Genomic DNA, 22,921 nt, shown 5'->3' on the forward strand with positions numbered 1-22,921 from the left:
AAGAGAGCACACATTTAAGCCTGCGTCTCTACGGCTTCTAACAACACAGCCAAACTCTTTAAAATCTGCAAGGATCTGGCCAATCCTGTTGCGTTTTCTACCTCTCCTGTTCCCTCAACAGGCCCTCTGTACGGCTTTGGCCTCTCGCTTCTCTGCTAAAACTCAGGACATCCTGTCCACTATCTCCTCTTCCTCTCCTTCTTCCTCTCTTGGCACCCTTTGGCCATCTCTCCCTCTCCTCCTCCTCCTTTCTCCTCTTTCTCTTTAACACCTGACAAGGTTTCTAGACAAGTCCCATCTATGGAAGTGTCATCGAAACAGGTGCTCGCCTACTCCTCCAGAACCATCAAGGAACACATTGACACGATCCAGCCTTGGCCGACTTCTGTAATCATTCTTTTGCCACTGGAACTTTCCCCTCTCCCAAATTCTTGGAAAAGCTGGCCAACTGCCAGTTTACACTCCACACTGAATCTGTTGGTTGTCTCCATGACCATCAGTCTGGCTTAAGGGCTGACAGAGGCACTGAAACTGCTCTCCTGAACACCTGTGAAGATCTGATCTCTAACCTTGATTCCAGCATTCCCTCTGTCCTCATAATCCTGGAATTGTCCTCTTCTTTCGACACGGTCACCCACGCCATCCTGATCAATTGACTCTGTGAGAACCTGGGCATCATGGATCAGGCCCTGGAGTGGCTGACCTCCTTCCTCTTTGACCGCCCCTCCCAGGTCCAACTTTGTCCCTTTCACTCCGCCGCCTCTCTACCTGTGGCGTTCTCCAGGGCTCTATCCTCTCACACTGGATTTTTAACCTCTACTTGGCCTCTTTGACCCACCTGATCTCTACCTTCTCCTCTAATTTACAGTGTTATGCGGATGACACTCAGCTTTCCTTCAGGCTCCCCTCAACCTACTCTCCTCTCTCGCTCATTCCTGGGGTCATCTTCAACTCCACTCTCTTTCTCTCCTCACATCTCGGACATCGCCAAGAAATCCCACTACCAGCTAGACCTCCTCAAAGGGACTCTTCCATTTCTCACTTTCCCCCAGAAGCTCACTGTCTCCAGAGCTCTGGTTCTCTCTAGGCTGGACTACTGCAACAGCCACTTTCTCAATCTGCCTTCCTCTACTCTCCACCCTCTGCAACTAATCCAGAACAGGACTGCAAGACTTATCCTTGGCCTCAAGCCCAGGGACTGTATCTCTCCAGCCATGAAATCTCTCCACTGGCTCTCGGTGGCTGCAAGGATCAAGTTCAAGACCCTTTTCTTTGTCCACAAGGCTTTCTGGGGCTGGTATCTGCACTACATCCAACACTATCTTCCAAAATACCTTCCTTCTCGAGCCCTAAGGGTTAGATACTTCTCCAGGCAGAGAGTGGGGGATGGATCCTTCTCCCCTGCAGGCGCCTCCCTCTGAAATGGCCTCCCTGACACTCCCAAACTTGAGCCGGACCACCTGAAGTTCCGGAAGCAGCTCTCATCTGCTTTCTCTCTCACCCTCCCCTGCTGACCTACCTGTCCACTGTACCAACTGGTTGCTTGGCTACCCTCTGTCTCACTGAGTCCAGGCTCTTTCTTGATCAGTCATCCTTGCACTGCCTCCAGGACTACCATGCAGTTAGGGGCTGTAACTGTAACCCTACAGTCCCTTGTTCTCCTCACATTACCCAGAGCCGCGCTGTCCTGGCGGCACTTACTCAGAGCATTGCTGCCCTGTTTTCCCCTCCTCTCTCCCTTGCACTTCCCCCTCCCTTTGCCCTTGCACTTCTCGTTCTCCCACTTGCACGATCTGAATGACACAAGGCTTAGTAAGATCATTTGTCTTGTCCTCCCTCAGTTTTCCTTTCTTGTCTTGTCGTGCCTAAAAACACTTGTGTACAGGTGCGTTATATATGACTTACCATATCATAACATATCATTTTATCACAGATGCCCAGCAAAATATACAGTGCCGCAGTAAGAAATGGCTAGACTGGCAGAACCCAAATGCCAGTCTAGCCAGGTAATTACATTTAGCAGGACTGCTTTATCAGAAATGCCCAGTTAAAAAAAGTCATACCAAACTGAGGAATGCCTAGACTGCCTAGACTGGCTGCACCAAAATGCCTCTCTAGCCACTAATACCACATATGCCTGCTTAGCATGGACATGGACGACCATTTTGATTTATGGCACAACCCCACCCCCCCCCACACATCCCTTCTCCCTCCCATCCCCTACCCCAACCTCCAAAATAATCTCATTGGCCCAGAATTACCTCCACGTCCCTCTTCCTTGTCCCAGTGCTTACGTATGAGGCTCCTTGCCTCACTGGTAAGTACTGGAGGAAGAGTGGGACTAGGAGTAATGGAGATTGCAGGTACTGGGATGAGGAAGAATAGGGCTAGGTGTAAAGAAGATTACCAATAATTAATCAAGGCATTAAACACAAGTAGTGGTGCAACACCATTGAGCTGACTGGGCTTCAGCACTCCCCCCCCCCACCACACTGAAATTGTGGGCTATGTTGACTTGACCTGGCTGACCTTCAGAGCAGTTGCCGGACACAAAAGGACACAGATGTGAAACGGCACCTGGATTTGCCATTAACAAGGGCCGAGCCCAGCAATTACTAATGTACATCATTTCACTGTTAGTACCTGCATTCAAATGCCAAATTTTTTAAGCAATTGAAATTGTGATGTGGGTTTAGTACTTGCATGCCAGGGGAGTGATTGGAAGGGTAGACCGGAAACAGGAGACAATTCATTCTCACAGCAGCCCATAAGTGGGTGCTTTCAGACCTAAAGGAGAGAGTTAACTGCTTGTAACATCGAAGCTGCACTTGAAAAGTCTCATTAAAATGCATAAAGAAGTTAGATGCCCTCACACAAATAAGTTTGCTCCTCCCCACCACACGTGAAGCTAGCACCTCTCCCAACATTTGAAAAGTTAGCCCCCCTGAAATGTAGGTTTTGTTGCGCCCCTGAACACAAGCCCACACACCATTAACCATATATACACACGCACACCCAACCATCCATATATTTAAGTGTGCACCCTTTCACCATACAGGCACACCCAGGCAGCCACCCATACATTTCAGTGTGTATCCTTTCACCGTTCACGCACACACGCATACCCAGCCACCCATACATTTGTGTGTACTCTTTCACCAATCACTCACACACACACACACACAAGTCGTGGGTTCAGGGGAGCCATAATACTTCAAAATACATTGGGCCTCATTAGGACCCTGGCAGTGACATTATGAACGGTGCCGGTAAGGCACCGGCACCGTTCATACTGTCCCGCCGCATTACAAGTTCTTCTCTCGAGTTCCTGAAAGCCCGTCAGATGTTATCTGGCGGGCTGTGCGGCACCCGCGAGCATAACTTGTAATTGCGCTGGCACCATTATCAACGGTGCCGGCGCAACCATGCTCCCCACCCCCATTCTGCCCTAGTGGGCAGAATGGGGATCGGGAGCCTGGCAATACCGCCACCCGCAAATGGGCAATTACCGGCCCATTCATCTTGTAATGGGCTGGTTATTGCCCAATCGCGGGAGGCGGTGCTGGTAGCGAGCATGGCGGTAGCCGTGCCTGCCATACAGGCACGGCTACCACCATGCTCGTAATGAGGCCCATTGTTTTTTTAAGTCACTCTGACTTCATAAAGAAATTATTTCCGTTAAGGACTGAACCATAACGGAAATAATTTCTTTATGAAGGCAGAGTGACTTCAAAAATAAACTATTTATTTTTGAAGTCAAAGGGCTTCCCCCACCCCATGACATGGAGGCCTCCAGCCTAGGGTCTTCATGTCATGGGGTGGGGGTAGGCACCAGACATTTTGAATTCACTCTTCCTTCATAAAGAAATGATTTCTGTTACAGAAATCATTTCTTTAGAAATGCACAATGAATTCAAAAAGAACAAGATAAAGCACATTTTTTTACTCCAAGTGGGGCCTCCTTCCAGAACATGTGGTCGCGGGGCCCCCCACACCACCGGGGATGCGGGGGCCCCTGTTACGCCAGTGTCCCTGGTGCTTGAGGACAAGGATAAGTCTTGCAGTCCTGTTCTGGAATAGTTGAAAGGGGCAGAGGGAGAAGTTAGGCAGATTGAGAAAGAGGCTGTTGCAGTAGCCTAGCCTAGAAAGAACCAGAGCTCTAGAAACATTGAGTTTCTGGGGAAAGTTAAGGAAAGGGAGAATGCCTCTGAGGAGTCACAGCTGAAAGATGGCCTTCTTAGCAAGGTCTGTTATGTGAGGGAAGAAGGAAAGGGAGGAGTCGAAGATGACACCAGGGTTTTTAGCTTCATAGGAGGGTGAGGGGAGGGGACCCATAGAGGGTGGCCAGAGTGCGGGAGGAAAAGAGGGAGCGGGAGTCCCAGTAAGAAGGCTCTCTGTCTTACTGGCATTAAGACCGAGATCATTGGTAGTGCACCAAGTCAGAATAGCAGAGAGGCATTCAGGAATGAGAAAGGAAATGGAGGAGGGAGAGGGGGGTAGTTTGAAGGAGAGCTGCGTGTCATCTGCATAACACTGGAAGTTAGGAGAGAAGGTTGAGATCAGATGGGCTAGAGGGGGCCAAGCAGATATTAAAGAGCCAGGTAGAGAGGATAGAGGCCTGGGGACACCCCAGGTGGAGAGTGAGATGGAGGAGAGAAAATGACCCAGTTGAACCTGGGAAGGTTGGTCTGAGAGGAAGGCGGTCAACCAGTCCAGAGCCAAGTCCGTGATGCCAAGGGTGTCAGTCTATTTATCAGGGTGGCATGGTTGACCGTGACAAAGACAGAGGAAAGGTCAAGAAGGATGAGCGCTGAGGGAGAGCTGGAATCTAGATCAGTGAGCAAGTCTTCACAGGAGTTCAGAGAGCATTTTCCATGCCTCTGGCAGGTCTGAAACCAGATTGCTCCCACTTGTGGAAGCAACCAACAGCTTCAGTGTGGTGGATAAGCTGGGAGATGGCCAGTTTCTCCAACGGTTTGCCCAAAAAGGGGTTAGTAGAGATAGGGTGGTAGTTAGCCAGACAGGAAGTGCCGTCAGAAGGCTTTTTTGGGAGGGGTTGAACAAAGGAGTGCTTGAGGAGTGAAGGGAAAGATCCAATAGCAAAGGAGTGATTGCAGAAAATCATCCAAAGCTGGAGCAAGGGAGCAATGTTGTCCTTGAAAGTGCTGGAGGAGCAGGGGAAAAACTGTGTGTATGATACTTTCATAGAGTGGACCGGTCTAGAAACCTCATCAGGTGTTATGGGAGTTAGAGGGTGGTGAGAGAAGGCGCAGGGGATGCCCGAGTGAAGGTGAGGGAGAGGGGTGCAGAGTAGAGGAAAAAGAGGAGAGGATGTCTTGGGTTTTGGACTTGAAGCTACAGGCCTGAGAAGTGCAGTGGGCCAGGGAAGGCATGGGAGAAGTGGAGACTGCAGTAGGGTTGGCGAGACTCTTGTAGATTTTGAAACGTTCCGCCGAGTTGTTAGAGGCCACAGAGATGCAGGCTTGAATATAGGCTTTCTTCTTAGAACAGATAGTCTGTATTGCCTTTGGAGCAGGCAAGTTTGTCAGAGGATGTGCCTGAAGCCTGCCACTTCCACTCGGTCACTCTGCACTTGCGTTTCTGAGCGGCCAGGACGGACGGAGTCGTACCAGGAGTTGCACTTAGAAGCCGGCTTCATGTTTATCCTCATGGCAGGGGCAAGGATATTCAGAGTATTGGAAATGGAGAGATGAAGGTTTGTGAGGGATGTGTCAGGGTGAGAGACAGTGGAAGGAATAGGAGGGGGAGTGAAGTAGGAGGCAAAAGCAGCAACTGACACTCGCTTCACAGGTTGGGCCTCGGTTTAGAGCGGATCTTGTAGCCATCAGGGATGAGAGTGCCAAAACTCGTGACATAGCTTGCAATGAACCATGTCTTGGTGAAAGCAAGAACATCAAGGTCCTCTATGAGGTGGCAAATGTGAGGAGTGTTTTACGGCAGAGCGAGAGTTGAGGGTAGCTAAGTGGAACAAGTTGCCACTTTTGAAGGACTTCCAAGGAGAAAGCCTGGAAGGGGCCTGGTATACCAGTCGGAGGTGGTAGAGGAGCCAGAGGGTAGACAGAAGGAGGAGTGGCAGGTGAGCGGAGGAAGTTGATGAGAAACGGGAGACGCCTATCAAGGAGGAAGAGGCAGGGCTAAGATCCCTGGGCCTTGACAGTGCTATTTAAGCGGATATTAATGATGACCCCGGGGGACAGGAAGGATGCCTAGATTAACTCCCTGCGGGTGTCACCATTAATGGGAGAGGAAAAGAAAGGGGAGAGCACAGAGACCTAGTGGAGAGTCCAAACGGCCGGCAAAGGGACGACAAAGAGGATGTTGGTGACAGTCTGTCTGGAAGAAGCATTTACATAGGTGTCAGCGATGGGGTGGGCTGGGTTGGAGACTCGAAGGTCATTGAACCTTTTCCTTCCAGACTTAGAAAGGGGGGTAGGAAAGGTGATAGAATAGCAATTATAAAAGATAGGAGAGAGAGAGAGCACCATTGGGGGGAAAGAGGGAGAGAGGGCAAGGGGGGGAGGGGTGAAAGGGAGAACTGCAGAACACGATCCAAATGCACAACAAAATGCAATAGTTTGAGAGGAGGAGGCCTAGGGTACAGCATACAGCAGAAAGCAATTATAAGACAAATACAAATAAAACTGACATTCCAATTTCCAAAAAGGATGGAAAGAGCAACAATTTAAACAGGGCAGCGAGGATTATAAAACAGGCAGATTCGAATTACGTAGAGACAAGGGAAAAGGCCAACTTTGAACCCAGCAACAGTGGCAGAATGAAGACAGATACAACTTTAGAACAACAGTCCAGATTAGGCTAGAAGCCAACACATTGCAGGAAAGGCAATATTTCACTGGTGGCCTATAGGAAAGTTGCAGTCAGGAAGTCAATAAGATAGCTGGCCGGTGTGAAGGAGGGAGGAAGGGCAGCCAAGGTGCCAAAAGATGTAGTTGTAGGCCAGCACCAAAGCGAGATAGTAGAGAGGGTTAGAAGGCTGCATGCCGTGAAGACGGCAAAGGCACAAGTGGAGTTGGGGCAGGGACCCAGACCAGCAGGTACAGCGTGGCGAGGACGAGGACTACATCAGGGGGGAATGCTCTGCTGCGGACATAGACAGCAGCAAGGGGGGGCTGCAAAGTAAAGGGGTGGGCTCATAGAGGGTCCTCCACAGCCCTTAGAAGGGGCAGGCATCGCCTGAACGGTAATTTAGTCGACATCAGCCAATCAGGCTAAAAGAAGGATTCCCAATGCTATGCACAGCAGCACAAATGAAACACGGTGGCCATGTTGGAAAGGCTGCACCATGTACCAAAGGCAAGGGCAGCTCCATGAGGAAGGCTCCACTGGGCAGTTGCTTGTGGCCCAGGAACAAGTTTGAAATATGTTGTTTCCTCATCTATAATTAATGCAAATGGAAGTGTTTGTTGTTTTACTAACAGATCTTAGTATCTTCCTATAAAGTGTATAATTGTGAGCATGTGTAATGGATTTTATTGTGTGGGCTGCTCAATTCATAATTTCCAGTATTACAAGGACATGGTTTGTGCCTGGCGCAGTACAAAGCCTGCTGGTGTTAAGCTAAAGAGCCAGTAGGATAACAAAGTTGTGGCGAAAAGGAAAGTGGCAGGAAATACCTAACAGACCAACACCTCTGCCTTTTTTTGGGAGTTAGAAATAGAGGCAAAGTCTGGGTGAAGGGCTGCCAGGTTGGTGGTGTCATAAGGGTGGAATACAGGCTCGGTGATAGCGGTCACTGAGAGTTTGGGGTGTTGATAATCAAAATGATTCATGAGAAAGAAGTTGGGATTTGGATTGGGTATCTCAGAGACCCAGGGTGTCGTCAATATAAAGTAGAGGCGGTAGTTGCTGGAATAGATGTAGGTAAGCGGGTAGGTTAGATGAGGTTGGCGAGGGTTGGATGGGAGAGAGAGGAGTGACATGAGTGGCATTAGGGAGATGTGTGAGGAATCAGAATTGAGAGACCGGGGGCATGAGCCGGAGGTGTGGAGGGTAGAGAGGGGGTGGGCGGCGACCATGAGGGAAAGGGAGAGAAAGAAAAGTAAGCAGGATTGGCAGGATCATAAGCGATGTAGGGTGTAGGGGGGAAAACAACAGGATGGGGTGGGCACCACGAGAGTAAATGAAGTTGATCCTAGTTGAATTTAAGTATAATAGAAGCTTAAAGGCATCAGCCAGAGAACCTGACATACACTATAACAGGAAAAATACATAGATATGATATGGCATTTGTAACGCGCCTATACACAAGTGGCCGGTGTGAAGGAGGGGGGAAGGGCAGCCAGGGTGCCAAAAGATGTAGTTGCAGACCAAATAATGACTAGTGAAACAGTCACTAGACCTGGAGGCGCCTCGGATGTAGTACATACTAATACATATTATCACATATGTTCAATTATATAACAGTGAGTGAAATGAAAAGAATATATACAAAGTTCTCATTGTCATTTATATTATAATCTTCTCGTTATTTTTCATAGTTTGCATGCAGAGACCCTTGCAGATGAATTTCGGACGAGGCGTCTGTCTTCAGGGCGGGTGCTATAAAAACACAATATCATACACATTTGTGAGTTTCGACCCCTTGATATGTTCTTCGGACTAATCAGTTCAATTACATTTGTATAGAAACTCTGAGTAGAACTGGTATGTTTGTTTGTTTGTTTATTTATTTGTAACGTGCACCAGACCCAAGGGCACGAGGACAAGGAAGATTTCAGCTTACATAGTTACAAGGTGCGATACAAATAACAGCGTTGCTTACAGAGTTACACAGATGCAATACAAATTACAGTATAGGTTACAGTTCAGATGTCACCACAAGCATGTGAAACAGAATGTAAGTTACCAAATACAAGGTCGGGGAGATGCAGCAGATGGAGTACAATTATAGCTATAAACAGTGCATTTAAGCTAGGTGGTCTCCAAGAAGTGAGAGGTGTAAAGGCTTTGAGGGTCATACTGGGGTTAAAGATCATTTTCTTTAACCCAGTTGATGATATTTAGTCTGAAATGTGGGTAGGTTACGTCTGCCGTAAAGATGGGTGGGAGGGAGTTCCAAAGTTGGGCAGCTTTGACAGGGAAGCTACTAAGGCCGATTGTCATCATTCTCCAGCATGGGGTCTGGCATGGATTCACATGCTCATGAATATTCCCTGTCGTCAGGCCGGGAATCCTCGGTATAGAAAAAAATCAGTATCAGTTTTGTTTCTGATCTGTCTTTCTTAGTAGTAACCAATCACTGGTCTCTGGGTCATACTGCACCCCCGGGAGCAGGCATCATGCCCTCGGGTAAAAGCCCAGCGGCCCCTAATAGGGGCTCTTTGGTCTTTGTCCTGGCGCCTTTGGCGCCAGGCTCATGTTGGACATCAGTCCTGGCGCCATAGGCGCCAGGCTCATAAAAGAGGGTGTTTGGTGCACTTACCTGACGCAGACCATGCTGCATGAAGCCTCAAGCCAAATGAGGCTTAGGAGGGACTATTTTATCAAAGGAACTATTTTACTTGGGTGGGGACCGTGGAAGAATACTTACCTGGAACTTCTTCCAAGGCTATTTAAACCACGCCCGGACTGCCACACGTGCTTCGCGTTGCTCTGCATCTAGCAGCTGAACGCTCACCGTGCCTGCTCCTGCATCTTGCCTCCAGCCACGCCCGCCTCGATCTTGGGATACCTGAAAGGAAGGAAGGGAAGAGAAAAGGTGAAAACCAAGAACTTAATCTAACTTCCTACCTGTGTCTGGAACCATCACGCCAGCGATCCTGAAGATAGACATTCTTTAAAAGCATTGCGCTACTTGTTGCAGCGCCGCGCATCACTCACCTGCCTCGTGGGCTCTTCACTATCCACCGCGACCTTCTGGGCATTCCGCCACATCTCTGCACCTGCAGGGGAGAAGAAGAGACAAAAGGTGAGGAGGAGGAACAAATGAGGAAAGCCTGATTTTCCGTCACAAGACTTACCAGGCCATATTTGACGGAACCACTCCTCATTTCGGGTCGGCGCCACTTCTTGGCCTGGTACCGAAATGAGGAGACATTACTAGAGGGATTCAAAGACATTTAAAGGGATCATTTTATCACGAACTCACCTGAGTTTATCTCCGGCAATATCCCTCGAAGCATCACTTCCACTCTGCACCTGAAAATAAGGACAGATCGCAGGTTAAGAAAAGCAAACAAATAGAAGACTCTACTCTGGAACTTTTTAAACTGCAAACTTACGGCATTTTGCCTTCCGAAACCAGTGAAGTAACTGGTCAAATACGCGCCCCTGCACCAGAAGCAGGATGGAGAGCTCATCCATTCAAACATTAAGGTGAGCCTTGATTGGGGATTTCGGAGGTGGTCAGAGAAGAGCAAAGGGGAGGTGGGAAGCAACCACAATACTCTGCAGACAGTTAATCCCCTTTCTCCACCTACAGAAAGATTTTTCTACGGGCCAGACAAGCCAGATTTGGGGGTCCAGTTCAGTCGGTGTTTCGAATCCTGCGCATCACGCTTGAAGAGGTCACAGCAATCCAGACCAGGTCAGCGCCTCCGTGGGAGCCAGGTGAGCGTTACACTGTAGCTCTCGAGCTTTTGCTGCGTTTTCGCGCTTTTTCAGGAGATTTGTCTCATTTTTCGGTTAAATAGAGCCTCAAGCTCCACCGTTTCTACATCCGATCAACTGGGATCCGTTTCAGAGTTTTCTACGCCCCTCAAGGGTGATCATTTCGTCGAGTTTCGCTTTTGGAGGATTCCAGAAGTTCCGAGGCCTACCCCGGACATGGCCCAGGAGAAAGGAAGCTCAACGCCCGGGAAGCTGTTCAGGACCTGCCCTGGATGCCAGCTCCAGAATGTTTTCAAGGAGGACGAGCATTCGTTATGCCTCTACTGTCTCCATGAGGAAAAGACGCACATGGAGAAGGACTGTGCGTTTTGTGGGAACATGTCGGAGCCGACCATGAAGAATCGCCACCTCCGTCTCGCCAACTGGCTGGAAGGGAAGAGCCCGTCAGGCGAGAAGAAGAAAAAGAAGTCCGAGCAGTCTTCTAAGTCCTGTGAGGGCGCCCCGGCGACGGGGGCCCAACAAAAGGCCAAGCACCGCGGGCACTGGGAGCGCCGAACGGTCGGGCTCCTTGGCTGCCAGGCAGGGCGCATCCTCCCCGGAGCCATCAACCACGAGCCAACGCTCTGGCTCGGGTAAGAGGAAGTCCGAGAACCCGGCGAAACTTCTGGAGAGGCCCCGGTCGATCTCGAAGATTCCGGCAGAGGGGGAGCGAGGCTCGGACCCTCCCCCCAAGGTGAAGACCTCAGGCGTACAGAAGGTGACGATGGCCTTAATTCACCCTGCTAAGACCTCGATTGTGGATGTCGCATCGGCCCTGGCACAGCCTGTGGAGGCTACGCCAGTGGAGGCAACCTGAGGACCCAGAGTCTCCCTGCCACCGCGGAGGGAGTCATCTTTCAGGCCCATTGAGAAGACCCCCACGAAGTCCTCGTTGGAAAAGGTGGGGGAGGGGCAGGTGGCCATCGTGGATACGGACACGACTTCTGAGGAAGAACACATCGAAGTCGTGGAAGAGGCCCAGCCCATCGGGAGGGATCCCGACGAGGGCGACGACGAGAGCGATGGTGTCGCCGACGAGGTTCCTCAAGAGCCCTCGCGCCCGTCGTTTCCGGTGCCGCAGGACACTTCAGCAGCCATTTTGTCAGCGATTCAGTCCTTATGCTCGGAGATAAGGACAAGGTTGCCCCTCCCCCCGACGGAGGTACCTGAGCCAGACCCGACAGGGGAACCGGAGCCGGGACCTTCGGAAAGTCCACCGCATAAGAAGAGGACGACGCATCCTACGCCACCTCTCCCACCTCTGCGGCCTGCTCTGCCTTCCCCCCGGTCTACTACCCACGGGGATGATACAGGCACGGACATGGCTACGACAGGTACAGATGACGACGGAGGCGACGACGGGACGTGTCCCCCGTCGCCCCCCTGCCCGGGCGTCCCCGCCCGACGAGATTGGATCCTTCCATGCCATGATTTCCATGGCAGCTGAGCTCTTCCAGCTCTGCCCAGAAGAGAAGAAGAAGGAAGGGTTCCTTTACCAATGGTGCGAGGCTAAAAGGAAGACGGTCCTCGCCGTAACACTTCTTGATGACATCTGGGATGAGGGGCTTGCCCTCCTCAAGAACCCTGCCACGGTGCCGGCAAAGAGGGACCGGTAGAAGAAGAAGTACCGGGTCCCCGACGCTGCCCCCTTGTGCCTTCGGGCGCAACCTACCCCGGATTCAGTCGTCTCCGCGGCGGCAAAGAAGAAAGCTGGGGGGGCATCAGCCTCGACATCAACTTCCACGCCGGAGGGCGAGGGCAGGAAGCTGGACACGATGGGACGACGGGTCATCTCAACCGCAGCGACGACTATCAAGGCGACCAACTCCCTGGCTATCGTAGCCCGCTACGACAGGGAGTTGTGGTTCAAAATCGCCCCTCTGTTGGACTTCCTTCCGGATGCCAAAAGGGCTGAGGCCCTTGAAATCTTACATGAGGGTGAGATTGCTTCGGACCACGCCATCACGGTGGCAACAGACATCGCCGACACCGGTTTCCGTCAGTTGGGCAACGGCGTTTGCCTGAGACGACGAGGATGGCTCAAGGCGACGGATTCCCGCCAGGACATACAAACCAAGGTTTTGGACATGCCCTTCGACAGGAACAACCTGTTTGGGAAGGTGGTTGATAAGTCCCTTCAGGCCATCAAGACAGACACGGAGACTGCCCGGGCACTGGGAGTGCTCCAATGACGACGGCCGTCCTTTCAGGGCTCCGGAGGCAGACAAGTTGCCTCCAAGGGATCCGGCAGTGGCTCCTCCACGTACCGCCAAGCGTCAAGATCTTCGTCCCAGGAAGCCTACAGGGGACGCGGCAAGTCAGGTGGTGCCAGTCGTCATCGACAGGGAGGTCAAGGATGCAAGGCGGCCTCCAAACAAGATTGAACCGACTGTGGGGTCGGGCCCCCGCCGAAGTACCCCGGTGGGAGGCCGGCTGGCGAGGTTCGTCAGCGTGTGGGAGTCCATCTCCACCGACCGTTGGGTGCTGGACGCCCTGGCCCAAGGGCACGCCCTCGAGTTCCAGAAGAAGGGCCCTCGCATTCCACCCGTGGCCAGGAAGGAAAATCACGTCCCTCAACTACTGTTGGAATTAAGGGCGATGCTCAAGAAAGGTGCCATCGAGCTCGTCCCAATGAGGCTTCGGGGCTCCGGAGTTTACTCAAGGTACTTCCTCGTAAAAAAGAAGACAGGAGGATGGCGCCCCATCCTGGACCTGCGACGACTGAACAAGCACATCAAGGCACAGAAGTTCCGGATGGTCACCCTCCAGCACGTGCTGGGACAGCTGGAGGAGGGCGATTTCCTGTCGTCGTTGGAGTTGGAGGATGCGTACTTCCACATCCCCATTCTAAAAAGACACCAAAAGTTCCTCAGGTTCGTGGTCCAAGGGCGGCACTACCAGTTCAAGGCCCTCCCGTTCGGATTGAAGTCGGCACCCAGGGTGTTCACCAAGTGCCTCGCACCGGTGGCGGCGCGGCTGCGCCTGCAGGGGATCCACGTCTACCCCTACCTGGACGACTGGCTCATCCGGGCAAGGACAAGGGAGCTCGCCGTGGAGCACACTGCGAAGACAGTCCAGCTTCTCACGGACCTGGGGTTCTCCATCAACTTTCCAAAATCCCACCTGGTTCCGTCGCAAGTCGCCCTGTTTCTGGGAGCCAAGCTCGACACAGTGGCGTGGCTGGCCTCGCCGTCGGAGGAAAGGACCAGGACCATTCTGGGCAACGTGCAGCGTCTGCTGGCCATGGACATGGCCAGGGTAAGATCTATCAAGTCCCTCCTCGGGATGATGTCCTCCTGCATTTATCTGGTGCGCTTTTGTAGGCTTCGGATGCGCCCCTTACAAGAGTTCCTCCACGCCCACTGGGTCCTGTCGACGGGCAGCTTCGAGGACAGGATCCCTCTCAACGAGACATTCCGTCAGGCGATCCGGTGGTGGGGTATCCGCTCTCATCTGTCGGCGGGCACGGACTTTCAGACCCCAGCTCACCAGGTGACAGTGACGACGGATGCCTCCCTGGAAAGTTGGGGAGCGCACTCCGGAGATCTTCGCGCGAGAGGCCTTTGGCTCCCGGAGGAGAAGTCACTCCACATCAACATCTTGGAGCTCCGCGCAGTGTTCTGGGCTCTCAGGTCTTTTCTTCCGTCCCTCAAGGGCAAGGTGGTGTGGATCTTCACCGACAACACCACCACGATGTTCTACATCCGGAAGCAGGGCGGAACCAGATCCCCTGCCCTATCCAAGGAAGCCCAGGATCTGTGGCATTGGGCCGTCGCCCAAGGGATGTTTCTGGTGCCTTTTCAACTGGCAGGAATAAAAAACACCATCGCCGACTCAAGTGGATCGACTCTTCCGACGATGGGGCGAACCCCAGATCGATCTCTTCTCGATGAACTCCAAGTGCCGGAGGTTCGCTAGCAGGTTCCCCGAGCAGAGAAGCATGGGCGATGCTTTCTCGTTCCCCTGGGACGGCCTATTTCTTTATGCGTTCCCTCCGCTGCCGTTGCTGCTCCGGCTCATCAACCAGCTCAAGAGGTCCCGGTGCAGGATGATCCTCGTCGCACCGGCGTGGCCGAGACAGATCTGGTTCCCGGACCTTCTGGACTTGTCAACGTACACAGCAGTCAAGCTGCCGACGGATGCAGATCTTCTCTCCAGAGAAGGAGGCGCCATTCTTCACCAGAACCCAGAGTCGCTGAACTTGCAGGCCTGGCTCCTGCAGCACTAGAGTTTGGAGGGTACGACATCCCGGCCGACTGCAGAGAGGTTCTTGCAAAGGCCAGGGCGCCCTCAACTCTCAAGTGCTACGGACATAAATGGAAGAGGTTCTCTGTCTGGTGCCGTGCACAGAAGATCAACCCTCTGCGGATTACGGCCCCTCAAGTATTGCCGTACCTACTGTCATTGGCCAAGGCTGGACTAGCTCACGCTTCCATAAGATACATCTGGCCACCATCTCACGATACACCAGAACTACGGGACGGGCGTCCTTGTGGTCTCATCGACTGGTGAAGGAATTTATGAAAGGATTGTTCTGATCATTCCCGCCGGTGAAGGCCCCTGCCCCGGCGTGGGAGCTCAGCGTGGTGCTGACCAGGCTCATGGGGGCCCCATTTGAGCCTATGCATTCGGCACCGTTGAAGTTTCTGTCGTGGAAGACAGCGTTTCTCGTGGCCATCACCTCTGCACGACGAGTGGGAGAGATCCAGGCCCTATCTTGCAAGCCGCCATACTTGACGTTTCACGACACAAGGGTGGTGCTGAGGACGCACCCCTCCTTCATGCCCAAGGTGCCGTCGGACTTCCACCTCAATGAACCCTTGGTGTTGCCAGTTTTCTTCCCGTCCCCTTCGTCGCCGGCTGAAAGGACTCTGCACTCGCTGGACGTAGCTAGAGCGCTGAAGTTCTACGTGGACCGCACGAAGAGTTTTCGGAAGACATCACAGCTGTTTGTAAACTTTGGACCTGTGAATCAAGGGAAGGCTCTCTCGAAGGCTTCCATTTCCAGATGGCTCTCCGGCTGCATCATGCACTGTCACCGGTTGGCAAACCGACCGCTGCCCGGCCGTCCGAGAGCCCACTCGACCAGAGCGATCGCCGCTACCACGGCGTTCCTTTCTGGTGTGCCCCTGCTCGACATCTGCAGGGCTGCGACGTGGAGGTCAACACACACCTTCACGAGATTCTACTGCGTCGATCGGGACTCCAGGGAGGAGTCCAGGGTCGGCCAAGCAGTGCTGCGCACCTGTTCGCCTAAGGTGAGCCTGGTGAGGAGGTAAGAATTGCTTAATGTTGAGCCTTTGCCACCTCCCGTGGTTGTGCATGTGTGTACTGCTATGTATTCTTTTATTCATGAGCATGTGAATCCATGCCAGACCCCATGCTGGAGAAGGAACAAGTTACTTACCTGTAACTGTTGTTCTCCAGCATGGGTCTGGCATGGATTCACATGCGAACCCTCCCGCCTACCCCTCTGCGGCTCTTCACTTGGTCATACTGCCACTTTACGTGCTACCAAATCTGAGGATGGCTGCCAGAGGCGGGGCTTGGGGAGAGGGCAGTCATTGGCTGGGGGCAGTATGACCCAGAGACTAGTGATTGGTTACTACTAAGAAAGACAGATCAGAAACGAAACTGATACTGATTTTTTTCTATACCGAGGATTCCCGGCCTGACGACGGGGAATATTCATGAGCATGTGAATCCATGCCAGACCCATGCTGGAGAACAACAGTTACAGGTAAGTAACTTGTTCCTTTTGAAGGATTGGACTGTCAGGCAGTTTGTGTATGCCGCTCTGGTGGGTTGGAGCGTAGGTCTTCTATTTAACCTCTCTGTCAAGTAGCGAGGTGCTGCATTATTAAGGCACTTGAATGTTAGTGAAGCAGTTTTTAGTCTAATTTTGTCAATAGTGGAGAGCCAATTAGACTGTCTCCTTGCTGCCGAGATATGTTCTCTTTTGGTCATTCCTAACGCTGCTGTCAGGGTGTTATTTTGAAGTATTAGAATTTTCCTGGTTATGTGTTTATTGGACCGAAGGTATAGGGCGTTACATAGTCGAACTTGGACAGCACGACTGCTCTTGCCAGTGTGGTACAAGTGCTTGTTGAGAGGAAAGGTCTAGCCGATCTGATCAGCTTACATGTGTAGGCTGTGGATGATGCCATTGCATTCACTTGTTTCGCCAAAGTAAGGCTGGAGTCGAGGTAAAAACCTAGGGTTTTTACCGCCTTGGCAACCTTAATCGTGTTGCCATCTATATCAAAGGAGGTATAATTATGGCCAAGCTTGTTAATGTTGTATGTGGTCCCCAGAATGTCCTAACTGTGTTGCAGAAAAGAAGAGGAAGATAACTTATATTGTCACATATGAAGGAAACAACTTGTTGTGTATGCTGCTCTGAACCTTGAACCAAGCTCATTGGTATCCAAAGAAAAATCTGTAACATCATAATATTTGACTTCGCTACATGAGATACTTGAAGACTGTTGGATGATACAGTGTTCTCCTACCATTTGGTAATATTGAAAAAAAGAATGTGCAATGGGTCTGTATTCCATGGATGCGCACAGGAATACCTATAAAAAAGAAATATATGTACGTGTTTGCTATCCATATTGGGAAGCATTCCTTAAACTTTCACTTCAAAAATAGGAGATGAATGCTAGGCAGAGAGACCCTCTCTTACCTTGAGCGTGGTTCTAGTCATGCGCAATCCCCTGATTCGAATAAGGTCCCAGTGCAGCCTTGTTAGTTTGAATACAGGCACTGTAAAATATAAGACAATGCAACTCAGGCTCACTTAATACCATGAGCCATCTGACTATTACTATTGGCGTTATGCTCGATGGCAATTAGTCGTTAGGGTGCTTTGTTTTACCTAAAACCGATCGTATCTTAGCTGCCTGTGCGTGTCACTGTGTGTCCTACTATAGTCTAGGATCCGGACATCTGCCTCGCCGTGGAACGAGAAGCGTCACCATGGCAACAAACACGCAGGACCTTCATTCTGTGTCGTGACGTAATCACGTGTCCTCCAATGTCCGCAGCGTTGCAATGGTAAGCACACTGACTGACGGTAACCATAGTTTAAATTAGTACTGTTGTTTAAATTAGTACTGGAGTATAAACATCCAGACATTTTCTATCCATTTATTCCGGTATTGTGGGTGGAGCACAGGGTCCTAGGCTACCAGGAAATGTAATTTAGAAAGTGCAGTTTCTACATGCATTGCTTGAAGTTCATAACAGTGATTGCGTAGAATAATTAAATGTTACTCTTGCAGTAGTCCTGCATTGTTGGAAACATGGATGGTGGGGGTAATGGGCCTGAATGGGGTGGCACTAGGACCTACCACATACTAACAGGGCTAAACAGATCCTGTGTTTGGCTCTGCAACCCTTTGCTTTGGACTACAGACGGTGGGACACGTCTGGACAGGGATTTACTGGCTGTCATATGGGCTGGAGAAGGGCCAGTCGGGGAGCAGCCTGCTTCCAAAATGGGCGCTTAAGGGACAAAGGCCCAGCAAAATGTTGATCTGAATGTAGTTGCGCTCCACCTCCACCAGGAAGTTAGCAGGTGTTGTTGGTGCTAACTGAAAGATTCTGGGATGCACCGAGAAGCAGCTCACTGCCTCGCAGAGAAAGCTGGAGCAGGGTATTCCCCTCTTAATCTACCCTTCAGTCTTTAATGTTGGCTTTTTCTGGCTAAAAGGGGGCTGATTCACAAAGAAGTTACCAGCAGTAGCTCTGTTATCCTATTGACTAGGTTTTCTCTATTGTCTCTGTCCTCTAAGTGTTTCCTTTTATTTCCTATCCAGAGATTACCTCTTAAGGGACATACCACCACATGCTAGCCTAATGAATACTTTATATTAACCAGGGGTTCTGCTTACTCCTAACTCTGAATTACTGTTTTATTCCATGCGGGCACCTGAGTGCCATAGGCACAGGGATGAAGAGAAAATGGACCCGAGTGATTGTAGGCTTGGATGTTAATTGTGATCTTGGATATTTAACAATCTTTTTTATGAAGAAAGCAACTTCAAAGTATTCAGCCACAATTAATTAAATGATTTCCAATGCGAAGAGTAGAGATTTAAATGTACCAGGCAAAATGTTAATTGGAAGATAAAGCATGTTTTAGTGTTATTGTCATGAAATAATAGACCCTATGCTCTCTATGAAGAAGGAAGAATGTATGTCGATCCACCCAGATAGATTGGACTGTGTCCTATGCAGAAATGTACCTTATCAGAAGTGCAGGTACTCATTCTCAAACCATGAAGTTGGTCAGTAAATCTGCAGGAGCAAGCACTGAACTATAATATTAGCATTAATGAATATCTAGTAAAGCAAATGAATAATGTATATGTAGGATACTCTGCCTTGAAAATTGAAGGAACATGTGAAATATTCATAACGGATTAAACCTTATGTTATGTAATTGTAGCCTAAATATTGAGATAACAAGTTAAATCCTGTCTGATATCTTTTTAAGCTCACATTTGAAATGAGTGTTTATGTCGCCTTACAGGATTTCCCTTTATAAACGCTAATGTTTGCTCGAGGAAGAAACAAGAGTCAAAGGCAAATGTGATTGATGGTTTTGAACCAGAAAGAGAGAACAACAGTACTGACCACAGTTTAGGTAAAAAAAAACAAATGCACCCGATTTCTTACAATGCTGGGATTGCACATACCCAGAATTGGCCAATGCGTTTGCTCTTCCCTAGTTCATAAACATTAATTTATCTGTAAAGGGACGCATCGTGCATCCGTTATTACAATGTTCAAATGGTCTTAAATTAATACGATCTGTGAATTTTAATTACGTTTTGTATTTGTAGTGGAAAGGTTTAAATCTAACCAAATACACTTTTTTTTTTAAAAAAAGAGCAACAACAGAAAATAAGGAACTCGATGAACAAACATTTCAAATATAAGACAATGAACAGTCACGTTAAGGCACCTAAGTGCAGCTGCCTCTGTAGTTAACGGACCTTTTACGTGAAACGTGGTTGTGAGTCTCCCAATCTCTTCATTATCAGGACTGCTTTTAAATCCTACTCCTCTATACTTCTGGCTCACTTCTTTCATAATCGCGGACCATGGAAGTGCTTGCACTAAACTATAGAATGCATTTGTCCCCCTCCCTTTTCTGAATGACATGTTTCTGTATGTTCAAATACCATTTCCTTTTTGTTTTCAAATTTTAGAGCACATGGTTAATACGTCAATTATTTCATTTCCCATGAAAGAAGAGGCAGGGAGCTATTCTGTAGAACAGAATTGTTCTAGAAGAGAAAATATCAGTATGCCAGTTGGTGAGTAAATTGCACCTTTTTTTGCAAATTTATAAAATATGCAAATTTATAAAATATGCAAATTACACCTCTTTTGTATGAATGGGAATTCACAACCTTGCTCCTTTCTATCATATTTGTATTATGTCCAATGCTAAATCTACTCTAGAAACACAACCTAATTATCACATTACTCTAGGACATATCCACGGCCTCCCTTTTGCGAAACCATGGCCCACCTAATGGGACTGGCTCGTACCCATGCTAGCACAAAGCATTTGTCCCTTGCTGCACCTCTCCTTCCTTGTGTTTGTAGCATGTACCGCTCGCTTTCCCATCTTGCTATGTTCTTTCTTCCAGCAGACCATGGTCAGGATACCCTCTGACTGCACTAATTTTGTTTTGAGTTCTCACATTATAAAATGATCCACACAAGGACTATGCAGGAAGCAGAATCCCGTTTCCGTGCACCTGCCTGGTTTTTGGCTTGGTTTGTTAGGCTATAGACTTTGTGGTGTGTTATGGCAAGTGTTGCCTTGACCTAAGCATATCCCTGGAGCTTCAAACAGTGGTCTGTATCTAGCCTATGACCTCAGTTTAATGATCAGGAATTAATCTGCTTGCACTGCTATGCATTTTTACGTTCCTGTTCTGTGTATTGCAGAAGCATGTGTGTCTTTTGCCTGTCCCTTTTACCTGTTCTCTGTGCAAGAAAATGTTTTAATTCATCTGCCTGTTCTCTACCTTTTTGCCCGTTCTCTACCTTTTTTAGTGTATGTGATTGAAACGTTGCCCTATCTTTGCCTTTGCTGCCACAATCTCCAGCTTTGTGGGGATTTGAGCATCTCAATTTTGGCACATGGTGATTTTCTTTCTTGATTGAGGAGCATTAATAAACTCATATTTTTTAAATATTACCAGAGCCTTAATGAAGAGCCACCAGAATCTAAATGTCATCTGTCTGTTTGAAAAATAGGGTGTACTACAGTACTAGCCAAACAAAATGTTCTCACTTTGGCGATTTATAAATGTTTTTCTTTATTTAAAAAAACAAACATTTTCATTCACATACATTTGACATGGCTAGCAGGAGGAACGTATTTATTAATTCAAAGTCGAGCAAAGGCAGAGACGAAGATCCCTGCTGCTAACCTCTGCATGTCCAGTGTCATCAGTCAATCAATGTTTATTTTTATTTTGATTGCATAAAAACACTCAATACATTTACAACAGTAAAATCACAGCAAATCCTTTATAAAACACCATAAAAAATAAAATAAAAATACCTAGGTATATAAAATATTGTAAACATACGTAAGTAGGATGTTGTGTCTTGGCTTTCCCTGCCACCTGCCTTATATGCATGGAATGCTAGGAGTGACTGACATGGAATGCTGTGTTTGAGAATGTTATGTTCTGAATGGTTCTGTGACTGTGCAGTTGAGAAGATGGGTTGACTGAGAGAGGATGCTGGTTGATGTCTGTCGATATGACTTACCTGATGTGGCCTAAATGTATTCCTGTACCCGGAGCTGGAGCATGACTAAAGAGGTTTCCTGTTCCCACACTGGTGTCAGTGTCGTGCTTGGCCAGGAACCCAACTTAACAATGGTGACAAGGATGCTGGTTGTGCTGGGGGACAGCACATCGGAAGGCAAATGGACATCCACCGCCCCCTCCCCCCCAAACAAGAGAAGATCCTCTCTTGAGTTAGGAGCGCTGCACGCTGCAGTAGGGCCAGTGAGGGCCAGCCATTGATGTGAGGAGGCAGCAGCAGGTCCTGGGGGCATATTGGGTCTGCAGGGGGCAGATGAAGATATTTCAGGGCTAGGGGCCTACCGGGTCTGGGAGGGGCATACAAACCAACGCTGCAAGGGGCAGACTGTAACATTGCTGCGTGAGGCATTTAAGCCTAAATTTGGAGTCTGCGAGGGGAAGCCAACCCAGGCCACGGAAGGCCAGTAGTGACTGCAGAAACCAGTTGTGTCTGCGAGGGGAAACGAAGGAGCCAGTATCCAGGTATTTTGCTGAGGTTTAGTGTGCACTCATTTTAGCCGTGTTTTAACCTTCTTTTACAGGTGGCACTTTAAAATACAAAGTTAGTTAGGACATGCACTTCCTACGTCAATAGGGTAATGTGCAAGTTATGATGCATGTTCTGTTAACCATTTTAGTTTATAGGCTGGATTTTAACTGAAGAACTTTGCATTAGAATTTCAACTGCATAGTTTCAGTGCTTTAAGTAAAACGGTACAGGAGGTTTATCCTAAAGTGTTTAGTGAACTGTGATGACTGTCTAGAATATGTGTTCTGCATTGTCTGGTGCGTGTGTCATGATGAGGTGTGGTTGTGCTTGGCTTTCTGAATTGGAGTTGCTGAAGTTGTGAAATGTGGTACTTGGAGTGCTCCTTCTGTGGGGTGTTGGTTAACCGGGGTACTTGGAGTACCCTGCTGTGTTGGAAATGGTGCACAAGTTATAGTGGGCAGTCAGGGATTTGCAGTTGGAATGGTAAACATTGTATTCAAGGCTGAGTTTTGTTTATGGTATGATGAGTGTGTGGTGTACTGTGTGTTGGGAGTTCTGCTCTTTGTGTGTGTTTAGGGAGATCTGCTCTCAGTGCCCTCTAGGGTACCCCAATATGTTGTAATGGAGAGGTGTTTGGGAGATCAGTCTCTATGCCCTCTGGGGCACACCTGGCACGTTTGTGCAGCATGGTTGCAGGGATGAAGGGGGGGTCAGTTCTCTGTGCCTTTCAGGGGCACACCTTGCATGCTAGTACAGCATGGTTTTTGCCTCAATCGGGTGGTTTGGGGCCGGAAGCCTAAGTTGCTTGAAGGCTTGGATGTATATCCTTTTGTTCAGTGGTTGGTGTATATCCCTTAGTGGTAGAGGAAAGGAAGTGGCATATTATAGAGAAGATCGTCCCTCTAGGTGAGGACGGTTACAAGGTTTGTGTGGGTGCGTTGTTGGTAGGATTTGTTTC

At 49.3% G+C, this 22,921-nt stretch overlaps 1 protein-coding gene across 2 annotated transcripts in view; it reads left to right on the plus strand.

Moving 5' to 3' along the window:
• LOC138453798 (zinc finger protein 250-like) overlaps nt 1-22,921 on the plus strand; it is a 303,566-nt gene that overhangs the window by 218,108 nt on the left and 62,537 nt on the right. Inside the window, exons 6-7 of one of the 2 annotated variants that reach the window (XM_069606964.1) lie at nt 19,169-19,282; nt 19,851-19,958. In XM_069606964.1, coding sequence (XP_069463065.1) covers nt 19,169-19,282; nt 19,851-19,958 — 222 coding nt within the window. The remainder of the gene's footprint in view (nt 1-19,168; nt 19,283-19,850; nt 19,959-22,921) is intronic. The other variant, XM_069606965.1, reaches the window with a different exon arrangement.

Source organism: Ambystoma mexicanum, chromosome 4p, assembly GCF_040938575.1.
Source record: "Ambystoma mexicanum isolate Mex_15411 chromosome 4p, UKY_AmexF1_1, whole genome shotgun sequence".
NCBI lineage: Eukaryota > Metazoa > Chordata > Amphibia > Caudata > Ambystomatidae > Ambystoma > Ambystoma mexicanum.